This window comes from Canis aureus, chromosome 10, assembly GCF_053574225.1.
Source record: "Canis aureus isolate CA01 chromosome 10, VMU_Caureus_v.1.0, whole genome shotgun sequence".
Taxonomy (NCBI): Eukaryota; Metazoa; Chordata; class Mammalia; order Carnivora; family Canidae; genus Canis; species Canis aureus.
The window spans coordinates 40,681,569-40,700,929 of record NC_135620.1 but is presented as its reverse complement, the minus strand read 5'-3'; the positions used below and the strand labels follow the sequence as shown (position 1 = coordinate 40,700,929).

Sequence of the window (19,361 nt, the reverse complement as noted above, 5' to 3'; positions counted from 1 at the left end):
TTTCTATGTCTAATTTGGATTCATGTGAATTTTCTAAAACCATTCTAAGCTATGAACTTATTCTGACGTCTACAAAGTATTCCCCAACCTTCCAGTTTTACCTGTATAAGGGCCAGACACCAAACTAAAGAAATAGTAATAATGCCAGATATAATTTTTCAATTGCAGTATTTTGTTGCCTGCAACATATTTTTTGGATATCTGTGGTAGATAAAAGATGGCCCCCTCACTCTTTGCTCATCCTTCCACTGAGAGGTCCGTGTCCCTCTCCTTGAACTGCTGGAGAAGGGAGAAGGATCGCCGAGACTGTACGACCAATAGAATTTGATGAGACACTGTACTAGTCTCCTGGCTTAAGCCTTCAGAAACTACTAAATTTCCACTTCCTCTCGCTTGAAATAAATGCTCCTTAAGCTCTAAGCTACCATGGGAAAAGCCCAAGTACCACAGAGAGAGGTCCTGAGCCTACGTGGAGGGAGAGGGACCCACCTGAGCCCCCCATTACAATCACCCTTGCCAAGGTACCTGGCTGGCTTTGAGTTAAGCAATTTGGGGCCCACCAGACCAGATCAGCTAGCAACAGATTATAACCAAGTGATTCCAGTTATGCAATGTGGAGAAGAAAAATCACCTAGAATTCTTCCTGGGTTCTGGCAAATAAAGTAAGGGTCAGATTCAATAAAGTTGTTATTTTAAGCCACTAAATTTTGGGGTGGTTTGTTACTCAGCAATGTACCATAATATGATATGAACAGACTGATAAAACAATGTAGGAACAAGTTTGACACAAATATTCCATTTTCTTTAAAAATTCAGTTAAGTAGTATTAAAAACAAATGCATTATGCATTTTAACTTTTTGTGGCATATGCTACTTCTGGGTCTTTGAAGAGTTTTATTTTCAAATCTAGGTTATTACACCTTTTACAAGCATAACATGTAGAACAAAAAGCTGTCAAATTAAAACAGTAAGCTCATGAATGAGACACTGGGTTCTAATGAAACAGACCTAAAAATCAAGACCACTTACGAGGCAGTCCTGTATGTGTGTCATCTAAGTTTCAAATTACTTTCTTTGTAAAATGCAGCTAATTTATTGCCTCACAGACTTGCTGGGGATACCGAAGAAAAGAATGTACATGAAAATTCCATGAAAACTTTAATATGCTACTCTTTATATAATCAATAAACAGATAAAATGCACAAAATATACCTAGCACATACACATTAAGTATTAAAATAAACATTTCTTTCTTCCAGTTGTGGAGATGTAATGACTTCAGGATACTAAAAATCTGTCAAAATAACCTGTTAGAAGTAGAAATACAACAAAGTAAGCTCCAAGTTTAAGCTATCAGTGTTAATTAGGGAATAGTCTAAGAAATTTTTTTAGCTTGTCATAATTGCTTTATGTTAGAAAACGAGAGAATGTAATTCTTTACACCACTGAATTTAAATACCTATAGAGACAATTACTTTTCAAGAAATTTATGATATGCATTATAAACTTTTAACTAAAACAAAATTATCAAGTGCTATGCTTTGAATTTGGAGAACGGTAACGTAATTCATATGGCATACTTTTACAGAGCACACTTTTAAACACTTTAAAAATATTTTACACCTTTCACAGGTTAAAACACATCTTAAGAAACTATTAGAACAATTTTTTTAAAACACTAAAATGCACGAGGTATGAAAAACACTGATTCTGATCAAGTACTTTTAATTTCCAAATAGTTTTATACACATCGGATGAGAGAAAAATGTAATCAAATGAGAATGGATATTTTACTAGTTGTTTTATAATTTCATTTTTATTTTTAAAGCTTTTATAAACTACAGTTAATTCTTAGAGAAAATGAGTTTTAGTGTAGCCACAAGCATTCTCAAATTTTCATATTATACATGCTGTATTCATTTAAGATCTTTTTTATTTTAGAAAAAATATGTAATTACTGTTGAAGCCTATAACGCTCCCTTCTTCAATCCCATTTCTCTTCTATACCTGTGCTCTTTTCCCTCACATACCCATTACTCAGAATTTTTATTTCAACTTCACTTTATTTTTTTGTTTTTTTTTCCATTTTTTTTTCAACTTCACTTTAAATTCTAATCTGATTCTAAAGATCATTTATAGTTATTTTAACACCAAAAGTCATTTTTTTTAAGAGGGAAAACTAGCACAGAAAAAGGCTAAATAAGTGATTCAGTTTCTTCAACGATTAACTGGATAGTATCACTACCTTAACTCTTAGGGTGGCTCTCCAGCTTAAGAGAGATACTGCCTATGAAACCTTAGCATATCAATCACTGAGTGCTTACACTATAAGCCAGGTACTATTCTAGGCATATTCTGTACATTCAGGTTAACCTTATAAAGATGATACCAACTATAATTGTCTATATTAGTGGGGTAATTTTGACCTCCAGGGACCTCTGGCAATGTCTGCAGACATTTCTGAATGCCATGTACACAGGGGACTGTTACTGGCAGCTCGTGCAGAGTCCAAAGATGCTGCTGAACATCCTACAATGTACAGGACAGACCCACAATAAATAACTATGTGGGCCAAAATGTCAATAGTGCCAAAGTTGAGAAATCTGGATCTACATTTTCAGATACATAATCTGAAACACAGGTTATATAACTCACCCCAGGACATAGGGCATAATGGAGAGCCACTTACTAAAAGCCTATTCCCTATTTGCTTCCTAATAAAGTTATATTAAGAATAAAATGAAGTATGGGTGCCTGGGTAATTCAGTCCATCAAGTGTCTGACTCTTGATTTCATTTCAGGTCATGATCTCAGGGTTGTGAGATGGAGCTGGGTGTTGAGCCTGCTTAAGATTTTCTCCCTTTCCCTCTGCCCCTCCCCACTTTCTCCTTCTCTTACAAAAATAAAATAAATAAATAAGATGAAGTCAATACTATTTTCTATTTGTCAAGTGCAAACTATCTGACCTAAGGCAGTCTCTGCTTCATTCCAAAGCAGTTCATTCCAAAAATAAATGAGAAGTATTAGCTCCATGGAACAGAGTAATATTTAACCTTTGCTGCTTAATGAGAATACTTGAGAACACTTTAAAGCAACTGAGACCTAAATTTTCTTTAAAATACAAAAATTAGGGATCCCTGGGTGGCGCAGCGGTTTAGCGCCTGCCTTTGGCCCAGGGCGCGATCCTAGGGATCCGGGATCGAATCCCACGTCGGGCTCCCGGTGCATGGAGCCTGCTTCTCCCTCTGCCTGTGTCTCTGCCTCTCTCTCTCTCTCTGTGTGACTATCATAAATAAATAAAAAAATTAAAAAAAAATACAAAAATTAATCTTAGTAATAATAATTCAGTTTGTTATACTTGCCTCATCCAGCGGATCCACATCAGTTTTCCTCATCTTAATAAGTACATCATATGCCTGCTGAAGTGCTCTGACCTTAGGATGAGAAACTCTGACATAGGCTGGGAGACAAATAAACCATAAGCTGTAACAATGACTGAAGAGGCACTTGGCCCATTGTGGTGGATTCGTGTAACATCTCTTCGCCAACTTATGAGCTGTTTTTATCTCCTAGAAAGAGAATAAATAAAACAGTATGGTATTTGAGACACCTGGCTGGCTTTAGTCGGCAGAACATGCAACTCTTGATCTCTGGTTCATGAGTTCAAGCCTCACACTGGGAGTAGAGATTACTTACAAAAAGAAAATTAAGGAAAAAAAAAATTATGGTATTTATTAAAATCCATTAAGGTAGGGAGAAAAGTGAGAAGGAAAAGAGAGAGGGGAATATAATGTAAAATTTGACTCTAAAATCACACATTTCAGTTTTACTTTCATGAGTGGCTTTCCTACCATGTGGTTCCCTCAACACTCATCTAATCTACAGAAGCACTTTATACTGCACTGTACCTTTACTGGCAAGCATGCATTTCCTAATAGACTAGAAATCCCTTAAAAGTGGGATCATTCATATTTTTATAATATTATGGCTAATTAGTTGCCCTTCACATAGAAGGCACTCATATGCTTGATGGATAAGAGTTTGAACCATTTAGAGCTTTTAAGTCCTTTGGCATTCTTGAAAAGTGACAGTCTTTCCAACTTTCTCCCTGCTTAACTGCTTAAGATACTTTAGGCTATTTCCTGCCAAGATTTCCATTCTACCCTCCCTCACACAGTCTTTAAACTTTCATGGACTGATTCTTTACATGCCTTTGCAGGCAACATAGTCTGATAAAGATCACAGACTTTCTTACCCAACAGTCTGATAGTCATGTTTCCTACTTCCAATTTTCATTCTATTTAGGTGGAAAAGAGCAGGTATCAAAACCACCTGCTGAGCTTAAATCAAACTAGATAGAGACTCCCATGGGGCACTTGTGTAGCTATTGGTTGAGCACTCAGCTCATGATGTCAGCACTGTGAAATCGAGCCCCATGTCGGGCTCCACGTTCAGCAAGGAGTCTGCTTCCAATTTTCTTTCTCCCTCTCCCTCTGACCCTCCTCACATTGTGCACGCACACACACGTTCTCTCAAATAAATAACTTTTTAAAAGAACACAACAAAACAAAAGTATACTTCTAGAACCTACAGAACCTTCCAGATATGTCGGACCACCATTGTGTACCTTACACTACAGATTTCTCTGCTAGGATGTGTTCTAAATAAAAATGCCCTGGCCCATTACTTTTTCTTATGAGCTCTATTTCCATTAGACTTGAAGATGTATTTGAAAATACAGTCCCTATATTTCTAAGATAGGAAGGTTCTTTTCTCTTCCAGGTAGCCTGGGGGACAGAATTCTTGTGAATATGAGATTTAAGGATTTGGTAACTATATTCACCCATTTTAAAAACTGGCTTGTATGAAGCTGGTAATAGCAATATACACACACTAATTTCCCTTCAGACACAGAGAAATATGTACACATGTTCTGTATGAAATGAAGGAACACTTCAGATAATCTCTAGGATTTGGGAGACTGTACACAAATTGGTAAAACCTGAGCTGCATTCTAAAATGTTCCATGTTTTGCAGACCAAAAAATATCAATATATACATGAAGGATGTTTCATTTTAACTCACATCTAACCTAAGACTAACTCTTTATGCCTAAATCAGATATAGCATTAAAGCAAGATGTCTAGCTTGTCCTAAATTAACTCCCTTTAAAGCTTTTTAAATATAATATTTCACATAAAGTATATTTCATTAACTGCGAGAGAAATAAAAATCAAAATCACCATGAGATACCACTTCACACACACAAGGATGGCTATAATCAAAAAGACAGATAATAACAAGAATTGACAGGGACGTTGGTACAACAGGAATCCTCACACACACTGTTGGCAGGAATTTAAAATGGTACAGCCATTTTGGAAAACAGTCTTCACTGTTCCTCAAAAGGTTAAACATAGAGATACCATATGACATAGCAATTCTACTTCTAGGCATTTACTCAAGAGAAATGAAAACATGCATCCACACAAACACTTGTACACAAATGTTCACAGCAGCACTATGCATAACAGCCAAAAAGCAGGAACCACTTACATGTATATGAATGAATGAATAAAATGTGGTATATATCCATACAATGTAATATTATTCAGCAATAAAACTAAATGAAGTATTGACACATGCTGCAACATGGATGAACTTGAAAACATTATGCTGTATGAAAGGAGCCAGTCACAAAGGGCCACATATTGTTTAATTCCATTTATGTGAAATGCCCAGAAGAGGAGAAACCACAGAGACAGAAAATAGATTATTAGCAGTTGCCTGGGCTGTTGGGATGGATGGGAGGGTTACCAGGTAAGGTGCACAGCCTTTCTTTTTGGGGTAACAAAAATGTTCTAAAATTGACTGTGGTGGTGGTTGCACAACCCTGCGAATATACTAAAAGGCACTGAGTATACTTCAATGGGTGAACTGTATGGTATAGGACTATATCTCAATAAAGTTGTTTTTTAAAAAGTGTATTTGGTTCCGCAGGATTCTCTTCAAGCATAAACATAAGCATTCACAAACTTCAGCCTCAATATTAGAACAGGGTTGAAAGACATCTACTTAACTTCATTAACAACCACAGTGAGTCTGCAATGTTTGCCACGGGTGATAATTCTAAACTATGAGCTGCGTATCACATATACATATTTTACATTTTAAATTAAGTATTAGATAAAGAATATCTGACCTGTTTAGTTCTCTTAGCCATGAGTGCTGGACTGTTTGTAATGCTATTCCCAGTAGGGTGTCTACTAAAACAAAGTTTCAACTCCTGTGGTCTGTCAAAAAGCTTAAGGTCCAGTCTTGGAAAGTATTTGTAACTAAAATAAAAAGCAAAAATAGAACTGCTGGTTTAAAATACATTAACTCTTCATATTATTCCAGAATTTAAGTGAATATTTCTAAATCTTTAGTACCCAATATTATTCCCCCAAATCTGGATATAGAAAAATATTTTTCAAAAATATAAGATGATGTAGTTATAAGATTCACAGACTATCTACATAAAAACTTTGGCCTCCTCCCCACTCTGAATGTTATGTTCAACCAATCCCTGGAAAACAGAAAATCCTGATATTTTACTTCACAAGAGAAATTTGTAACTTTAAACAGTAACCATGTGTCCAATGATAATTTATATTAAAAAGTAACATCTAGTATACTTTGTAATTTTGTTTTTCTTCATAAAAGTACCTTGTATTGGTATTTAAGAGGAAAAAAATCTGAAGATTTTTATTTTAGGGATATACCATAATTTCATCATTCTTTATTGTTGGACATTTTTAGGTTATTTCCGAAGTTTTGCAATTAAATATTCGTGTACTTATATCTTTGTGAAAACTTGTACTTAATGTCTCAGTATGATAATGCCCAACAATACAGTTTGCTATGGTCAATGTTTATTAAGAGAATTAAAATTACCAGAGTCACTATCAAATTATTTCAAGAAAGGTTATACTTACATACCCTCTAACATATACTCTAAAAAGTAGCATAACCTATCTTCAGTCTGATAGATTAAAAATGCTTCTCACCATTTTGGTTTGCATTTCTTTGAATCCTAGCAAAGCTTAATATATTTTCATATTTTCATATTTTTAATTCTTGGGATTTCTTCTTAGAAATTACCTACTTATTGCCATTGGCCAATTTTCTTCTGTGAGATATACTGCCTTTCCCTATTTGATTTACTTTATACATGGATTCCAGTGTATGGTGATTAAACCAAGGTTAAAAAAAAAAAAAAGTTCTATAATTAACGTGTGATCAAAATAGCACTGAATAAAGCCTCTAAATTCCAGGTATATATCCTTCATTCTTATGCCACCCAGGTAACATAATTTATTAATTCCATATTTTTGGAAGACAATTATTTTATACTCCCTTTGCCTCAGATATTCCTTTAAGGATGTAGTCTAAGGAAAAAAACTACATGAGGATATAGCTAGCAAAGAAATGAAAAACAAAATCCATAGGAGACTAGTTATACAAATCACAATAAAGGCATGCAATATGGTCATTTAAAATGATATGGCACAAAAATATTTGTTAGCATGGAAAAATGTCCAGACCATTAAAGGTAGACACAGGTTACAAAGAAAATGTACAATATGAACTCATATATTTTTTAATATAGTAAATGCAAATTTATGCACAAAAACAGGAAAGATATACATACAGTTGTTAACAGACATTAAGTATTGGTGCTTAAGTGATGTGCTGGTGTGTGTGTGTGATTTTTTTTTTTTTTTGACTTTCTTAGTTTGTTAAACTATATATTATCATAATCATAATACCAACAAGTAACAATCAAGTACATTTTAATTTTTTAAAAGGTTCCCATTTAAATCTTATTTTCCAAGTTTTTATTATTTTTATTTTACTTTAAATTCCAGTGTGGTTAACATACAGTGTTATATTAGTTTTAGGTGTAAAATATAGTGATTCAATAATTCCATACATTACCCAGTGCCCATCACAAGTGCACTCCTTAATCCTCATCACTTATTTTAATAAATAATGATTCCTAGCCCTCTACTTTTAGTTTTCTCTGATATCTTACTAATGCTTAAGAATTTACATTGACAATACCCCCTCCCCCAACAGAGGAGCAACTTCACAAAAGTAAGCTTATTCTTCTCCTAAAATGAAATTTTAAAGGTTAAAATATGATTAAACATTTAGGTGAATAGTGATCAACATTTGGCTTCCCTTCCACAAAGGCTAATTTTTAAATTATAATATCTGGTAACATCTTCATGCAATCAATATTCATCTTCATTAGTTCGCTGAATAAATTTTGAAAATGACTTTCACAAATGACTAATATAAATATCTACTAATAAACACAAAAGATCAAAATAAATTATTAAAGCTACACTCAAACACAGCAATTTTAAAAAAATGCTACCTGTACTTTGGTGACAGATCCTTTCCATCATCAGGAGGCGGCTCTGGTGGCATTATGAATACAGTGTGCTCACTTTTCTGTGTATCATCTAGCTCTATCAATTTGGTATCTTCGGCTGAATCAAAATCAACCTGAAAATAATTATTTCCTCCAATTAATCTGCATACAATCAATATTTAGTTCTGAAATTATAAAACTTAAGATAAAATACCTTTTCTGTTTTCTCTGTGCCTTTATCAGGAAACAACTAGAAAAGAAGAAAAGAATTCTTGGTGAAAACGTTGACTATGAATTTATTACATATGATCTTAAATTCTATTATTAAAAACTATCCTTGGGGATCCCTGGGTGGCTCAGTGGTTTAGCGCCTGCCTTCAGCCCAGGGCATGATCCTGGAGTCTCAGGATCAAGTCCCACATCAGGCTCCCTTCATGGAGCCTACTTCTCCCTCTGCCTGTCTCTCTCTCTCTCTCTCATGAATAAATAAATAAAATCTTTTTAAAAAATAAAAATAAAAACTATCCTTTTTTAATACTGGACAGATAAAAAACATTTCACAGTATATTTTGGAGGCCCTGCACTGTCAGGTTAACATATAGTATTTTTCTTATGGCTATCAGGATAGAAACAATTTATTTTAAATAGGTTTTGCATAAATCTTTCTTCACAAGCAAAACTGGCCAGTCACGAGGGGAATCTAGCTTCCCAAATCAAAAACTTTATTGTTATTAAAATATTGCATTAGAAAAATAAAAAATAAAAATAAATAAATAAAATCCTGCTTTAGAGAATATTATCTAAGCTTCCCTCTAATTGAACAATGCCAAATTATTAATTTTATAAGTAATAAAAAAGTTGAAGAGTTTTAATCTTATCCCCAGAGTTTTAGGTCACATCAACAGAATGGGGGAAATGTCATTCAAGTCCTCTAAGGAGACTACAAAAATTATGTCATAATAGTCTATCTTTTTTAAATACAATCTCAAATTTTATATACTATGGTTTACATAAACAAATTAGCCCCAAGATCCACTTAGCAAAAATAAAAACTCTATTAAAAGTGAGGGGAAAAAATGTGAGTCATCACTGTGAAGAATCAAACTTCCTTACCATGGGGTAAGTAAAACTTTGATATTTAAAATATTTCCAAATCTGCTTCATTAAAACAAAAAATATGTATTTAGCCAAAGTCCTCTTTGGAAAGGCTTTAAACAAAAGAACAAAATGGCATACTGTATTGACTATCCTGTAAAAATGTATAATGTTTAAAATATGTAATTGAATAAAGAAAAGCTAACAGTTAAAAGGAAAAAAAAAAAAAAACTCAAGACTTCCATTACCCATAAAACTAAACTTTCTTAACGAACTACTACATGTTATCTTACTTAGGTAAGTAAAAAATATAAGATTTATGAGTTTCAATGAAATGTTCTTAGCATTCAACAGTTGCAAAACCAAAGTAAGATTCAAGAAAAATTAGCTATATATGGTAGAAACTACATATCACAAAGGAAGATTATTATATTAAGCCTAGAACTGGACACTTGCACACATGCACACCCCATACTGTGTCTCTCAGATCATTGGGGGTAATAATAAAGATGATTATACAGGCAGTCAAACTGTTAAAGTTTTTAACACATACAGGACAAACTTTTACCTTTTCTATGCAGTCATCAAAAAATGCCAATCCAGTATCCTTATCACTTACAAAACTACATTCTTCAATAAAACGAATAAAAATCTGTGTTTTGGATAAATGAGTGTAGAATTTTGTATAGGCACGATCTCGACTTTTTAAAAATCCTGAAGAAAACAAAATTACAATTAAATTCAAAATTTAAAGTGGAACTAGATATCATATAAAATATTACTTTAAACTTGTACATGTCTATATTATATTCTCTTTACGTATATCCACATTTATAGAAGTTTTTGTAACCATTTCTAGTAAGCACTGCTCTTTCTGCCCAATTCAACCATAAAAAACTTAACTTATACCATTAACCTTCTCACTGCAATCTTTATCTTCTATAAGGAACCTCTAGCCCTACAGTTCTCAAGTAGAAATTTCTCTTTTAGACTCTGCATAGTTATGACCAAGAAGGGTCAATGCCCTTCCTCTGCAATGCTACCAGACAATTCCTGTACTGGCTTGTGAAAATTTCTGCTCAGTGATGGTTCATACATCTTGGCTCTTTCACCCTTTCCTCTGCTAACTGTAGTCATCTACTGACTTCAGGGATACTCTCTCCATTCACTGAAGAATAGGACACCCAATTCCAGTTCTTCTCCTCTCCAACTCCTACCATCATCATTCTTCAACATCCATAAGCACAAACCATCCAATGCTTTAACGAGTTCTTAATGCCTTAAATTTCAATGATCTATGGTCTATCTCCTCAATCACCAACTTCTGTACAGTCACACACTCCAGGGAATGTGGCATTTAAAACAATTCTGCCTCTTAAATCTAATTTACATATATATTATATTACTTTCTGCCAACTACCCTTGTCTGATTTGCTCACTTAAGTACTCCTACCAGGCATGGGAGGGCAGGGGGAAGCCTCGCTGAAATCTGCAATCATTCATATCCTTTTACTTTGTACCTAACTCTCCTGTCTTCACTTCTCTCTCCTTATCCAATATTGATTCCATGTTCAAGTCCATCATTTCATTTACTTTCTTGTCAACACCTTCAATTCTTACATCCTTTTATCTTTTTTGGTCAAATTCACCTAGTATAACTTGGCCCTGGAGGAAATGTATTGCCTGGCTGAGCACAAATAAAAGGAGAAAAAAATAATTCCACAACCAAGGTGATCAGAACCACTATACCTTCATCCCTGACTAACAACCCTACAAAATTTCTGGAATCAACCTAATTTCCCCTTACCCATGTTTTCACAACTATTTTCAATTCTTTAATTCTCTCCTATCATGTTCCCTCCCCCATCTCTAAGTGATTACACCTTATGTTGTAGAGAAAACAAAAATCATTAAGAGAATTACCATCATTATCTCACTACAAAACTTTGCCTTTCTGCAGCTAGCAGTTACCCCTTCCGTCTTTGTATGATGGCCATGTCCCTCTTATCTAAGGCCAAGCCAACCACATGAGCCTGGGATTCCAGCCTCCTCAGTGTTCTCGGGCCAATTTTCCCTCTTTATTAGCTATTTATCAGCACATTCAAGTCTTTCTCTCATTTTAAAAAACGTTTCCTTAAAAAATAACTAGATCCCTTTCTGCTGTTTCCCTTACAATAAAGGGCACGACCATCTACCCACTTGGTTGACAAAGACAAAAATTTCAAAGTTACTCTCTTGACCTCTCCCTCTATCTTATATCCCATATTCAACCACCATGCTGTATTCAGTCTACCTTCTAAAAAAACATCACTCTTCCATTCATACTACTGTCAACTAAACCAGAGCACTTTCATGATCACTTGGACCAATGTGATAACTAACTAACCAGTAGATCCATACTTTGGATTCCTCCAGTCTCTGCACAGAGGCAAAGAAAAAAAATTTTAACACTGATCTTTTAAAAAAGCACATCTGGGCAGACCCAGTGGCTCAGAAGTTTAGCGCCGCCTTCAGCCCAGGGCCTGACCCTGGAGACCTGGGATTGAGTCCCGCATTGGGCTCCCTGCATGGAGCCTGCTTCTCCCTCTGCCGGTGTCTATGCCTCTCTCTCTCTCTCTCTGACTCTCATGAATAAATAAATAAATAAATAAAATCTTTAAAATAAATAAATAAATATGCAAACCTGATCCTATTACCTACTTAAATATTCTTCTGGCTTCTAATTAATTTTTTTTTCAAGAAGATTTTATTTATTTATTCATGAGACACAGAGAGAGAGAGAGAGAGAGAGAGGCAGGCAGAGAGAGGCACAGACACAGGCAGAGGGAGAAGCAGGCTCCATGCAGGGAGCCCGATGTGGGACTCAATCCCGGGTTTCCAGGATCATACCCTAGGCCGAAGGCGGCACTAAACCGCTGAGTCACCCGGGCTGCCCTCTAATTACTCTTAAAGACAGAAACCCTCCACTGGTCCTAAAAGATCCTGCATGATTTGGCTCACACCCACCATTTTCAAGCATGGCTTTTGGGCCACTTTTCCCTCCAGCCTTTCTTTCTTTGACATTTCAGGGCATTCCACAAGCTGTGGTCCTCACTCCATCCCCTTGAAATACTAATTAGTTGAGAAATGCTTAAATAAAATAAAAATGAATTATTCTTTACAAGTAGTAACAAAAAGTCTTTTTTTATTCTCCTAATGGATCCAGGCAATGATCAGCAAAGGCTGCTAAAATAATCAAATGAAAGGCTGATGGTGAAACTAAAATGAATGAATGAGGCTAACAACACTTTAAACACACTGATCAATCTTAGGAGCATTAAAAATGGGACAGCCAGACGTGTGTGGGCTACAATAGGAAGTAGTGAGCACCATGTGTTGTTTTTAGCACTACTTGCCAAGAAAATTTTACCTGAATCTAATCAAGCTCTAGAACAGTACAATTTAATTCAGTTACCACTACCCACATGTGACAATTCACTTGAAATGTGACTGGTCCAAACTGAGATATGCTGTAAATATAAAACATATACTGATTTTGAAGCCTTAGTATAGAAAAAAGAATGTAAAATATTTCATTAAAATTTAAAAATTTTAATTACATTTTGAAATACCGCCTTGGATATTTGAAGTTACAAAAACATATTATGAAAATTAGTTTCCCCTATTGCCTACTATTTTTTTAACTATAGCAACTAGAAAAGTTTAAGTCATATGTGTGTCTCATATTACATTTCTGTTAGACAATGCATCTCTTAATCTAACCAAAAGTTTATAGGAAATACAGATGATGGAAGAAATGTTAAACAGCACCATGGGGACAGGATCAGCCAAAAGCACATACCATACAAATCTAGGAGATTCTAAAGGATAATTAGAAGTTTATGGGTAAAATGATGTTCTATTTGGAATTTGGAAAGAAAGCGGGGGAAGGATGGAACAAAAATGGTAAAATGTTGATTGCCACTTACTGCTGAGGTTGGAAGATGCTATATGAAAGTATATTATTCTATTTTCAAATATGTTGGGAAAGTACCCCTAATGAAAAGGTAATCCAAAATCCACAGCCAATTCTTATTCACTTTTCAGGCCCAAGCTTAATTGTTATTTCTTCAGGGAACCCTTCCCTGACCTAGCACTCTGACTATAGCCAATACATTCCTTCACAATACACTTAGTAAAATGTAATTAGTATTTGTGTTACTATGTAATATCTGTAGCCCTCACTATACTAAATACTATTCCTGTTAACAAAAAAATCTTAAGCCTCAGACACTAAATATCTTTCTAAATTCCATTAGCAATGGCACTCTCCCACTGAGAAAGAATATGAATGAATTAGTGACTCACAATTTAAACTACCCATTTAGGGACACCTGAGTGGCTCAGCAGCTGAGCATCTGCCTTCAGCTCAGGTTGTGATCCTAGGGTGATCGGGTCCTGTACTGGTTTCCCGCGAGGAGCCTGCTTCTCCCTCTGCCTGTGTCTCTGCCTCTCTCTCTGATAAATAAATAAATCTTTAAAAATAAAATAAAATAATAAATAAACTTCCTACTTAAGACTACCCATAACCTGAGCTCTAACCTTATTATCAGCCTTATCTTTCACAACACCACTAAAGCTCTTCACTTTGCTGTTATGGGCTTAACCCTGTAATTCTCTTTTTTTTTTTTTTTTAGATTTTATTTATTTATTTATTTATTTTTTTTTTATTATTATTTATTTATGATAGTCAGAGAAAGAGAGAGAAAGGCAGAGACACAGGCAGAGGGAGAAACAGGCTCCATGCGCCGGGAGCCCGACGTGGGACTCGATCCCGGGTCTCCAGGATCGCGCCCTGGGCCAAAGGCAGGCGCTAAACCGCTGCGCCACCCAGGGATCCCGATTTTATTTATTTATTCATGAGAAACACACAGAGAGAGAAGCAGACATAGGCAGAGGGAGAAGCAGGCTACATGCAGGGAGCCAGATGTGGGACTCGATCCCAGAGGGATCACGTCTTGAGCCAAAGGCAGAGGCACAACCGCTGAGCCACCCAGGCATCCCTGAACCCGGTAATTCTGGTATTTCCCCCCTCCCCACCATCAAATTTTTATGAAGTCCTAACCCTCGGTATTTTAAAATGCACTGTATTTGCAGATAGGGTCTTTAAAAAAGTAATTAAGTCAAAATGAGATAATTAGGGTGGGTTCTAGTCCAATGATTAATGAATGTACTTATAAGAAGTAGAAATCTGGGAGCACCCGGGTGTCTCAGCCGGTTAAGCGAACAACTCTTATTTCAGCTCAGGTCATGATCTCAGAGTCATGGGACTGAGCCCCATGATGGGCTCTGTACTCAGCAGGAAGTCTGCTTGAGATTCTGTCTCCTGCCCCTCCCCCCACACACTCCAACGCTCTCCCTCTCTGTCTCTAATAAATAAATAAATAAATCTTTAAAAAAAAAAAAAAAAAAAGAACAAGAAGTAGAAATCTGGATACAGATTCACCCAGAAGGAAAACCATGTGAAAACACAAGGAGAAGTTGGCCCATCTTTATAAGACAAGGAGAGAGACCTCAGGGGACACCAATCCCACCAACACAATGATCTTGGACTTCTAGCCTCTAGAATTGTGAGAAAATAAATTTCTGTTGTTTAAGCCACCCAATCTATGCCACTTTGTTATGGTAGCCATGACAAGTTAATACATTTAAGCCACCCAATCTATGCCACTTTGTTATGGTAGCCATGACAAATTAATACACATACCTTATACATTTGTTCTTGAGGTTTCTTCCATTCTGTTATTACCACTAACAATAATAACTATTATCATGAGTACTGTAATCTTACTAGTTGCTTCACATACATTCAATCTTCACCACTCATTCATGAAGTAGGTATCATCCCCATTTTATTAATGAGAAAACAGAACCTCAGAAAGTCTTAACAAAAAAGAAATTCTATTCAAATTTGACTTTTAATACATATTGGCTTTGTTTTTGTTTTTTAAAGGTTTTATTTATTTGAGAGAAAGAACACAAGCAGGGGGAGAGTAAGGGGGTGGAGGCAGGGCAGAGGGAGAAGCAGACTCCCCACTGAGCAAGAAGCCTGACACTCTGGGGCTCAACCCCAGGACTTTGAGATTATGACCTGAGCCAAAGGCAGACACCTAACCGACTGGGCACCCAGGCACCCCTAATGCATCTTGTTTTTCAGAAAACCTGTCCTGCTCATCTCCATTTATCTAAATTCTATTCATTCATCAAAGTCATACTCTACTTCCATGAAGTCTTCTGAATATTCATTTGGAAGAATGCTCCCTTTTTCCAAATTTGGGAACTTCTCACTGAATTATTAATTGTGTAAAATCTATTTTCTTGAGTACATGTTCTATTTTAAAAAGTATTTTAGATTTATTTTCCACTTACTATCCCATAGAGCTAGATTTTAACACTTATTTACCTCTCTACCTAATAACTAGTCAGACTTGGTAAGTGGTGACTAAATATTTAAGAGATAGGTTATCCTAAAGCAGAGATGATAAAAGACAAAAAGATCATTAGAAAAGTAGAAGTTTTTTTTTTTTTTTTTTTAAGTAACTACTGGGTAAAAGTACAGAAATATCAAATAATTTTCATATAAATATTATTATATCTATAAGGTTGCTACATGTAAGAGCAACTGAATAACAAAAATCTTTACAATTTCCTAAAATAACAAATACTAAAAAAAAATGAGTTCAGTGTTTTCCCCTGAAACAAAGCTATATTTTTCAAAAATTCTAAAAACTAGTCGCTTTATTCCAAAAACTAATTGTTAGTGAATACTGTAAAGTGAAGAATGTATAAATCAAAGAATTAGCAAAATTGAGGAACCACATAAAAGCAAATCACCAGGTATGTTCTACTAAGATAACTATCTAGTAAATACAAGCAATATCTTTGACTTTTCATAATTAAAGATGTCCATTTTCATTTCTCAGGGGAAAATGGGATATAAAAATTAAAAGAAATTCTTCATAGAGCTAGACTACAAATACACAGATATTCATTATTTTTTTTTTTAATTTTTTTTTTTTTTTTTTTTTTTTTATGATAGTCACAGAGAGAGGGAGAGAAAGAGAGACAGGCAGAGGGAGAAGCAGGCTCCATGCACCGGGAGCCCGATGTGGGATTCGATCCCAGATCTCCAGGATCGCGCCCTGGGCCAAAGGCAGGCGCCAAACCACTGCGCCACCCAGGGATCCCTCATTATATTTTAATATACATTTCTAAGAACTTACATAGTGAATATTTTGGGGGGAGCAATACCAAATAGAAAATATTTTCCAAAAAAAAAAAGAAAATATTTTTCATTTCAATAAAAAGTAAATATATTTTCAATGCCACTCACCCTGTCGGTCAAACAATGAATCAACAGCTGTGGCTTTATTTGAAGGGGCCTCTGTGATTGGTCTGAGATATGTTCTATACCCTTTTAAAATAGATGCCATAAAACGCAAAAATGCCTCCTGAATTTCCATTTCAAGTTGTGTTGTCTTCTTTTGCCAAGAGAAATCTGCTTCAATTGGAGTCATCTCAATTGCTGAACCTTCTTGTGTTTTTCGGTGAACTGACAAATGAAGAGAAAATGGCATTAATATATAATATTATACAAATAATGATTAAACAATTAAGAAAATTGTCAAAATCCATGACTTCCTGAAATTCCTCTCTCCATTAATGTAAAGAGATCATTGGCAGATACTAACAGGGAGATTCAGGCAGACAGGATACAAAGAACGTGCTCAAAAAAAATCACAAACTACATTAACGTCTTAGTACTGAAATATTGTTTTTTTTTTAATGAGAATCATTTTAAATGGAGTGAAATTATATTTAAATTTAAGAATTTATTTTCATACATATTCTTCCATTTAAAATATTCCTTTCTCCTCATATTTACCCGAAGATAGCTGGGGATACAACTTCTTTAAGGTACTAAGCAGATTTTTGCATGGCTTTTTGGGAAGCTGCTTCCAGTTCATGTTCTTCTTTTCATCTGATCTATTAAATAAAAACATAATTAATAAAATCTGCTAAAATCTCTTTTTACTTACCAAAATTCTTACATCAAACTAATAAAGAAAATGGAAAGGGTATATTTGCTCATTACAATTGACATTGTCAGCTGAATAAATGGTTTTCAAGGAAGTTCTCTTTACATTTCAATGAACCTCAGTCAAATTTGGTCACTACTCTAACACAGATTCTCAAAGCTGGAGCTATGAATTCAACACCGAAGTCTTACTTCAAAAGTTTTAGAGTATTTTAAGTGACCAACTTAACTGATGCTTCAAACTACCTATTAGAAGCAAATCTTAATAAATATCGGAGAGTAATATATTAAGCATATTCTGACTACAATTCAAATAGCATTTAAGAGAAAAAAAGCTTAGAAGTTCAAAAGAATACTTCTAAATAATGCATGATTCAAAATATTTTAATAGAAATTAACATTTAAGACTCTAGGGATGCCTAGGTGGTTCAGTTGGTTGAGCAACTGACTCTTGGTTTTGGCCCAGGTCCTGATCTCAAAGTCCTGAGATCAAGCCCCACATCAGGCTCTGTGCTCAGCATGGAGTCTGCTTGAGATTCTCTTTCCTCCCTCTCTGCCCCTCCTCCTCGTGCTCTCAATCTTCCTCTCTAAAATAAATAAATTGGGGGCGGGGGGAAGCCTCTACAAAGATGAAAGCCTATATATTAACCATGGGCCACAGCTAAAGCTATATACATCATTAAGCCAATATCATTTATGACGTCAATGTAAACATTTTAAATTTTTAGAAAATTTAATCTAAGTTAAAAAAAAGATAATATTTATTTCAGTAATGTAAGAATTATTCACTAATTGATTTTTTTTTTATTTTTATTTATTTATTCATGAGAGAGAGGCAGAGACACAGACAGAGGGAGAAGCAGGCTCCATGCAGGGAGCCCGATGTGGGACTCGATCCCGGGTCTCCAGGATCACGCCCTGAGCTAAAGGCGGCGCTAAACCGTTGAGCCACCTGGGCTGCCCCATTAATTGATTTTATAATGTAATTTACCACACAGAAAATAAAAGAGAAACAATGCTCATTTCAATAGCTGTATAAAAGTATAAAATTCAAGACCTATTTAAGAGTTTTTAAAAATCATTATGTAGAAGCAATCAATCAAAACTCTAGAGTGGAGCTAACAAACCTTTTCTATAAAACGTCAGACATTAAACATTTTATGTTTTGAGGACCATACGGTCCTCTGTCACAATTTCTCAAGTGTACCCCTATAGCAAGAAAGCAGCCTCACAGAATATGTAAATGAATGAATTTTGTAGTTTTATCTACAAAAATAGGCCATGGGCTAGATGTCAATTCTTGCTTAAAACAATAATCATACTTAATGATGGAGTGCTCAAGGCATTCCCTTTAAAATTAGGAGTAAGACAAGATACCAGTTATGACTACTTCTATTCAACACACTATGCTGGATCCTAGCCAGAGAATTAAGACAAGAATTTAAAAATATATGGATTGTACTTGATGTGATTGTTTACAGCCAGAAAACAGAAGAGAATTTACAGACAAAACAGAAGAATTCAATTAAGTTGCCGTGCAGATCACTACATGAAAACCAGTATCATTTCTATACTGTAGCAACAAATAGAAAATGTAATTTAAAATATCATTTACAGTAGCAATAAAAAACACACAGTACTTAGGAATAACTAAGTCTAACAAAAGATGTTCATGGTCTTTATGAGAAAACTGCAAAGCTTATTGGAAAAAATGTAAAAAGATCTATGAAGTAAACTACTATAAAGATGGGTAAGGAGACTCTATCA

At 35.0% G+C, this 19,361-nt stretch overlaps 1 protein-coding gene across 3 annotated transcripts in view; it reads right to left on the bottom strand.

The window, feature by feature from the left end:
- DENND4C (DENN domain containing 4C) overlaps positions 1-19,361 on the bottom strand; it is a 124,627-nt gene that overhangs the window by 38,464 nt on the left and 66,802 nt on the right. For all 3 annotated transcript variants that reach the window (XM_077912107.1, XM_077912108.1, XM_077912110.1), the window contains 7 exons: positions 17,442-17,542; positions 16,890-17,108; positions 10,086-10,231; positions 8,637-8,672; positions 8,426-8,556; positions 6,203-6,335; positions 3,363-3,569 (listed from right to left, as the gene is read on the bottom strand). In XM_077912107.1, coding sequence (XP_077768233.1) covers positions 3,363-3,569; positions 6,203-6,335; positions 8,426-8,556; positions 8,637-8,672; positions 10,086-10,231; positions 16,890-17,108; positions 17,442-17,542 — 973 coding nt within the window. The remainder of the gene's footprint in view (positions 1-3,362; positions 3,570-6,202; positions 6,336-8,425; positions 8,557-8,636; positions 8,673-10,085; positions 10,232-16,889; positions 17,109-17,441; positions 17,543-19,361) is intronic.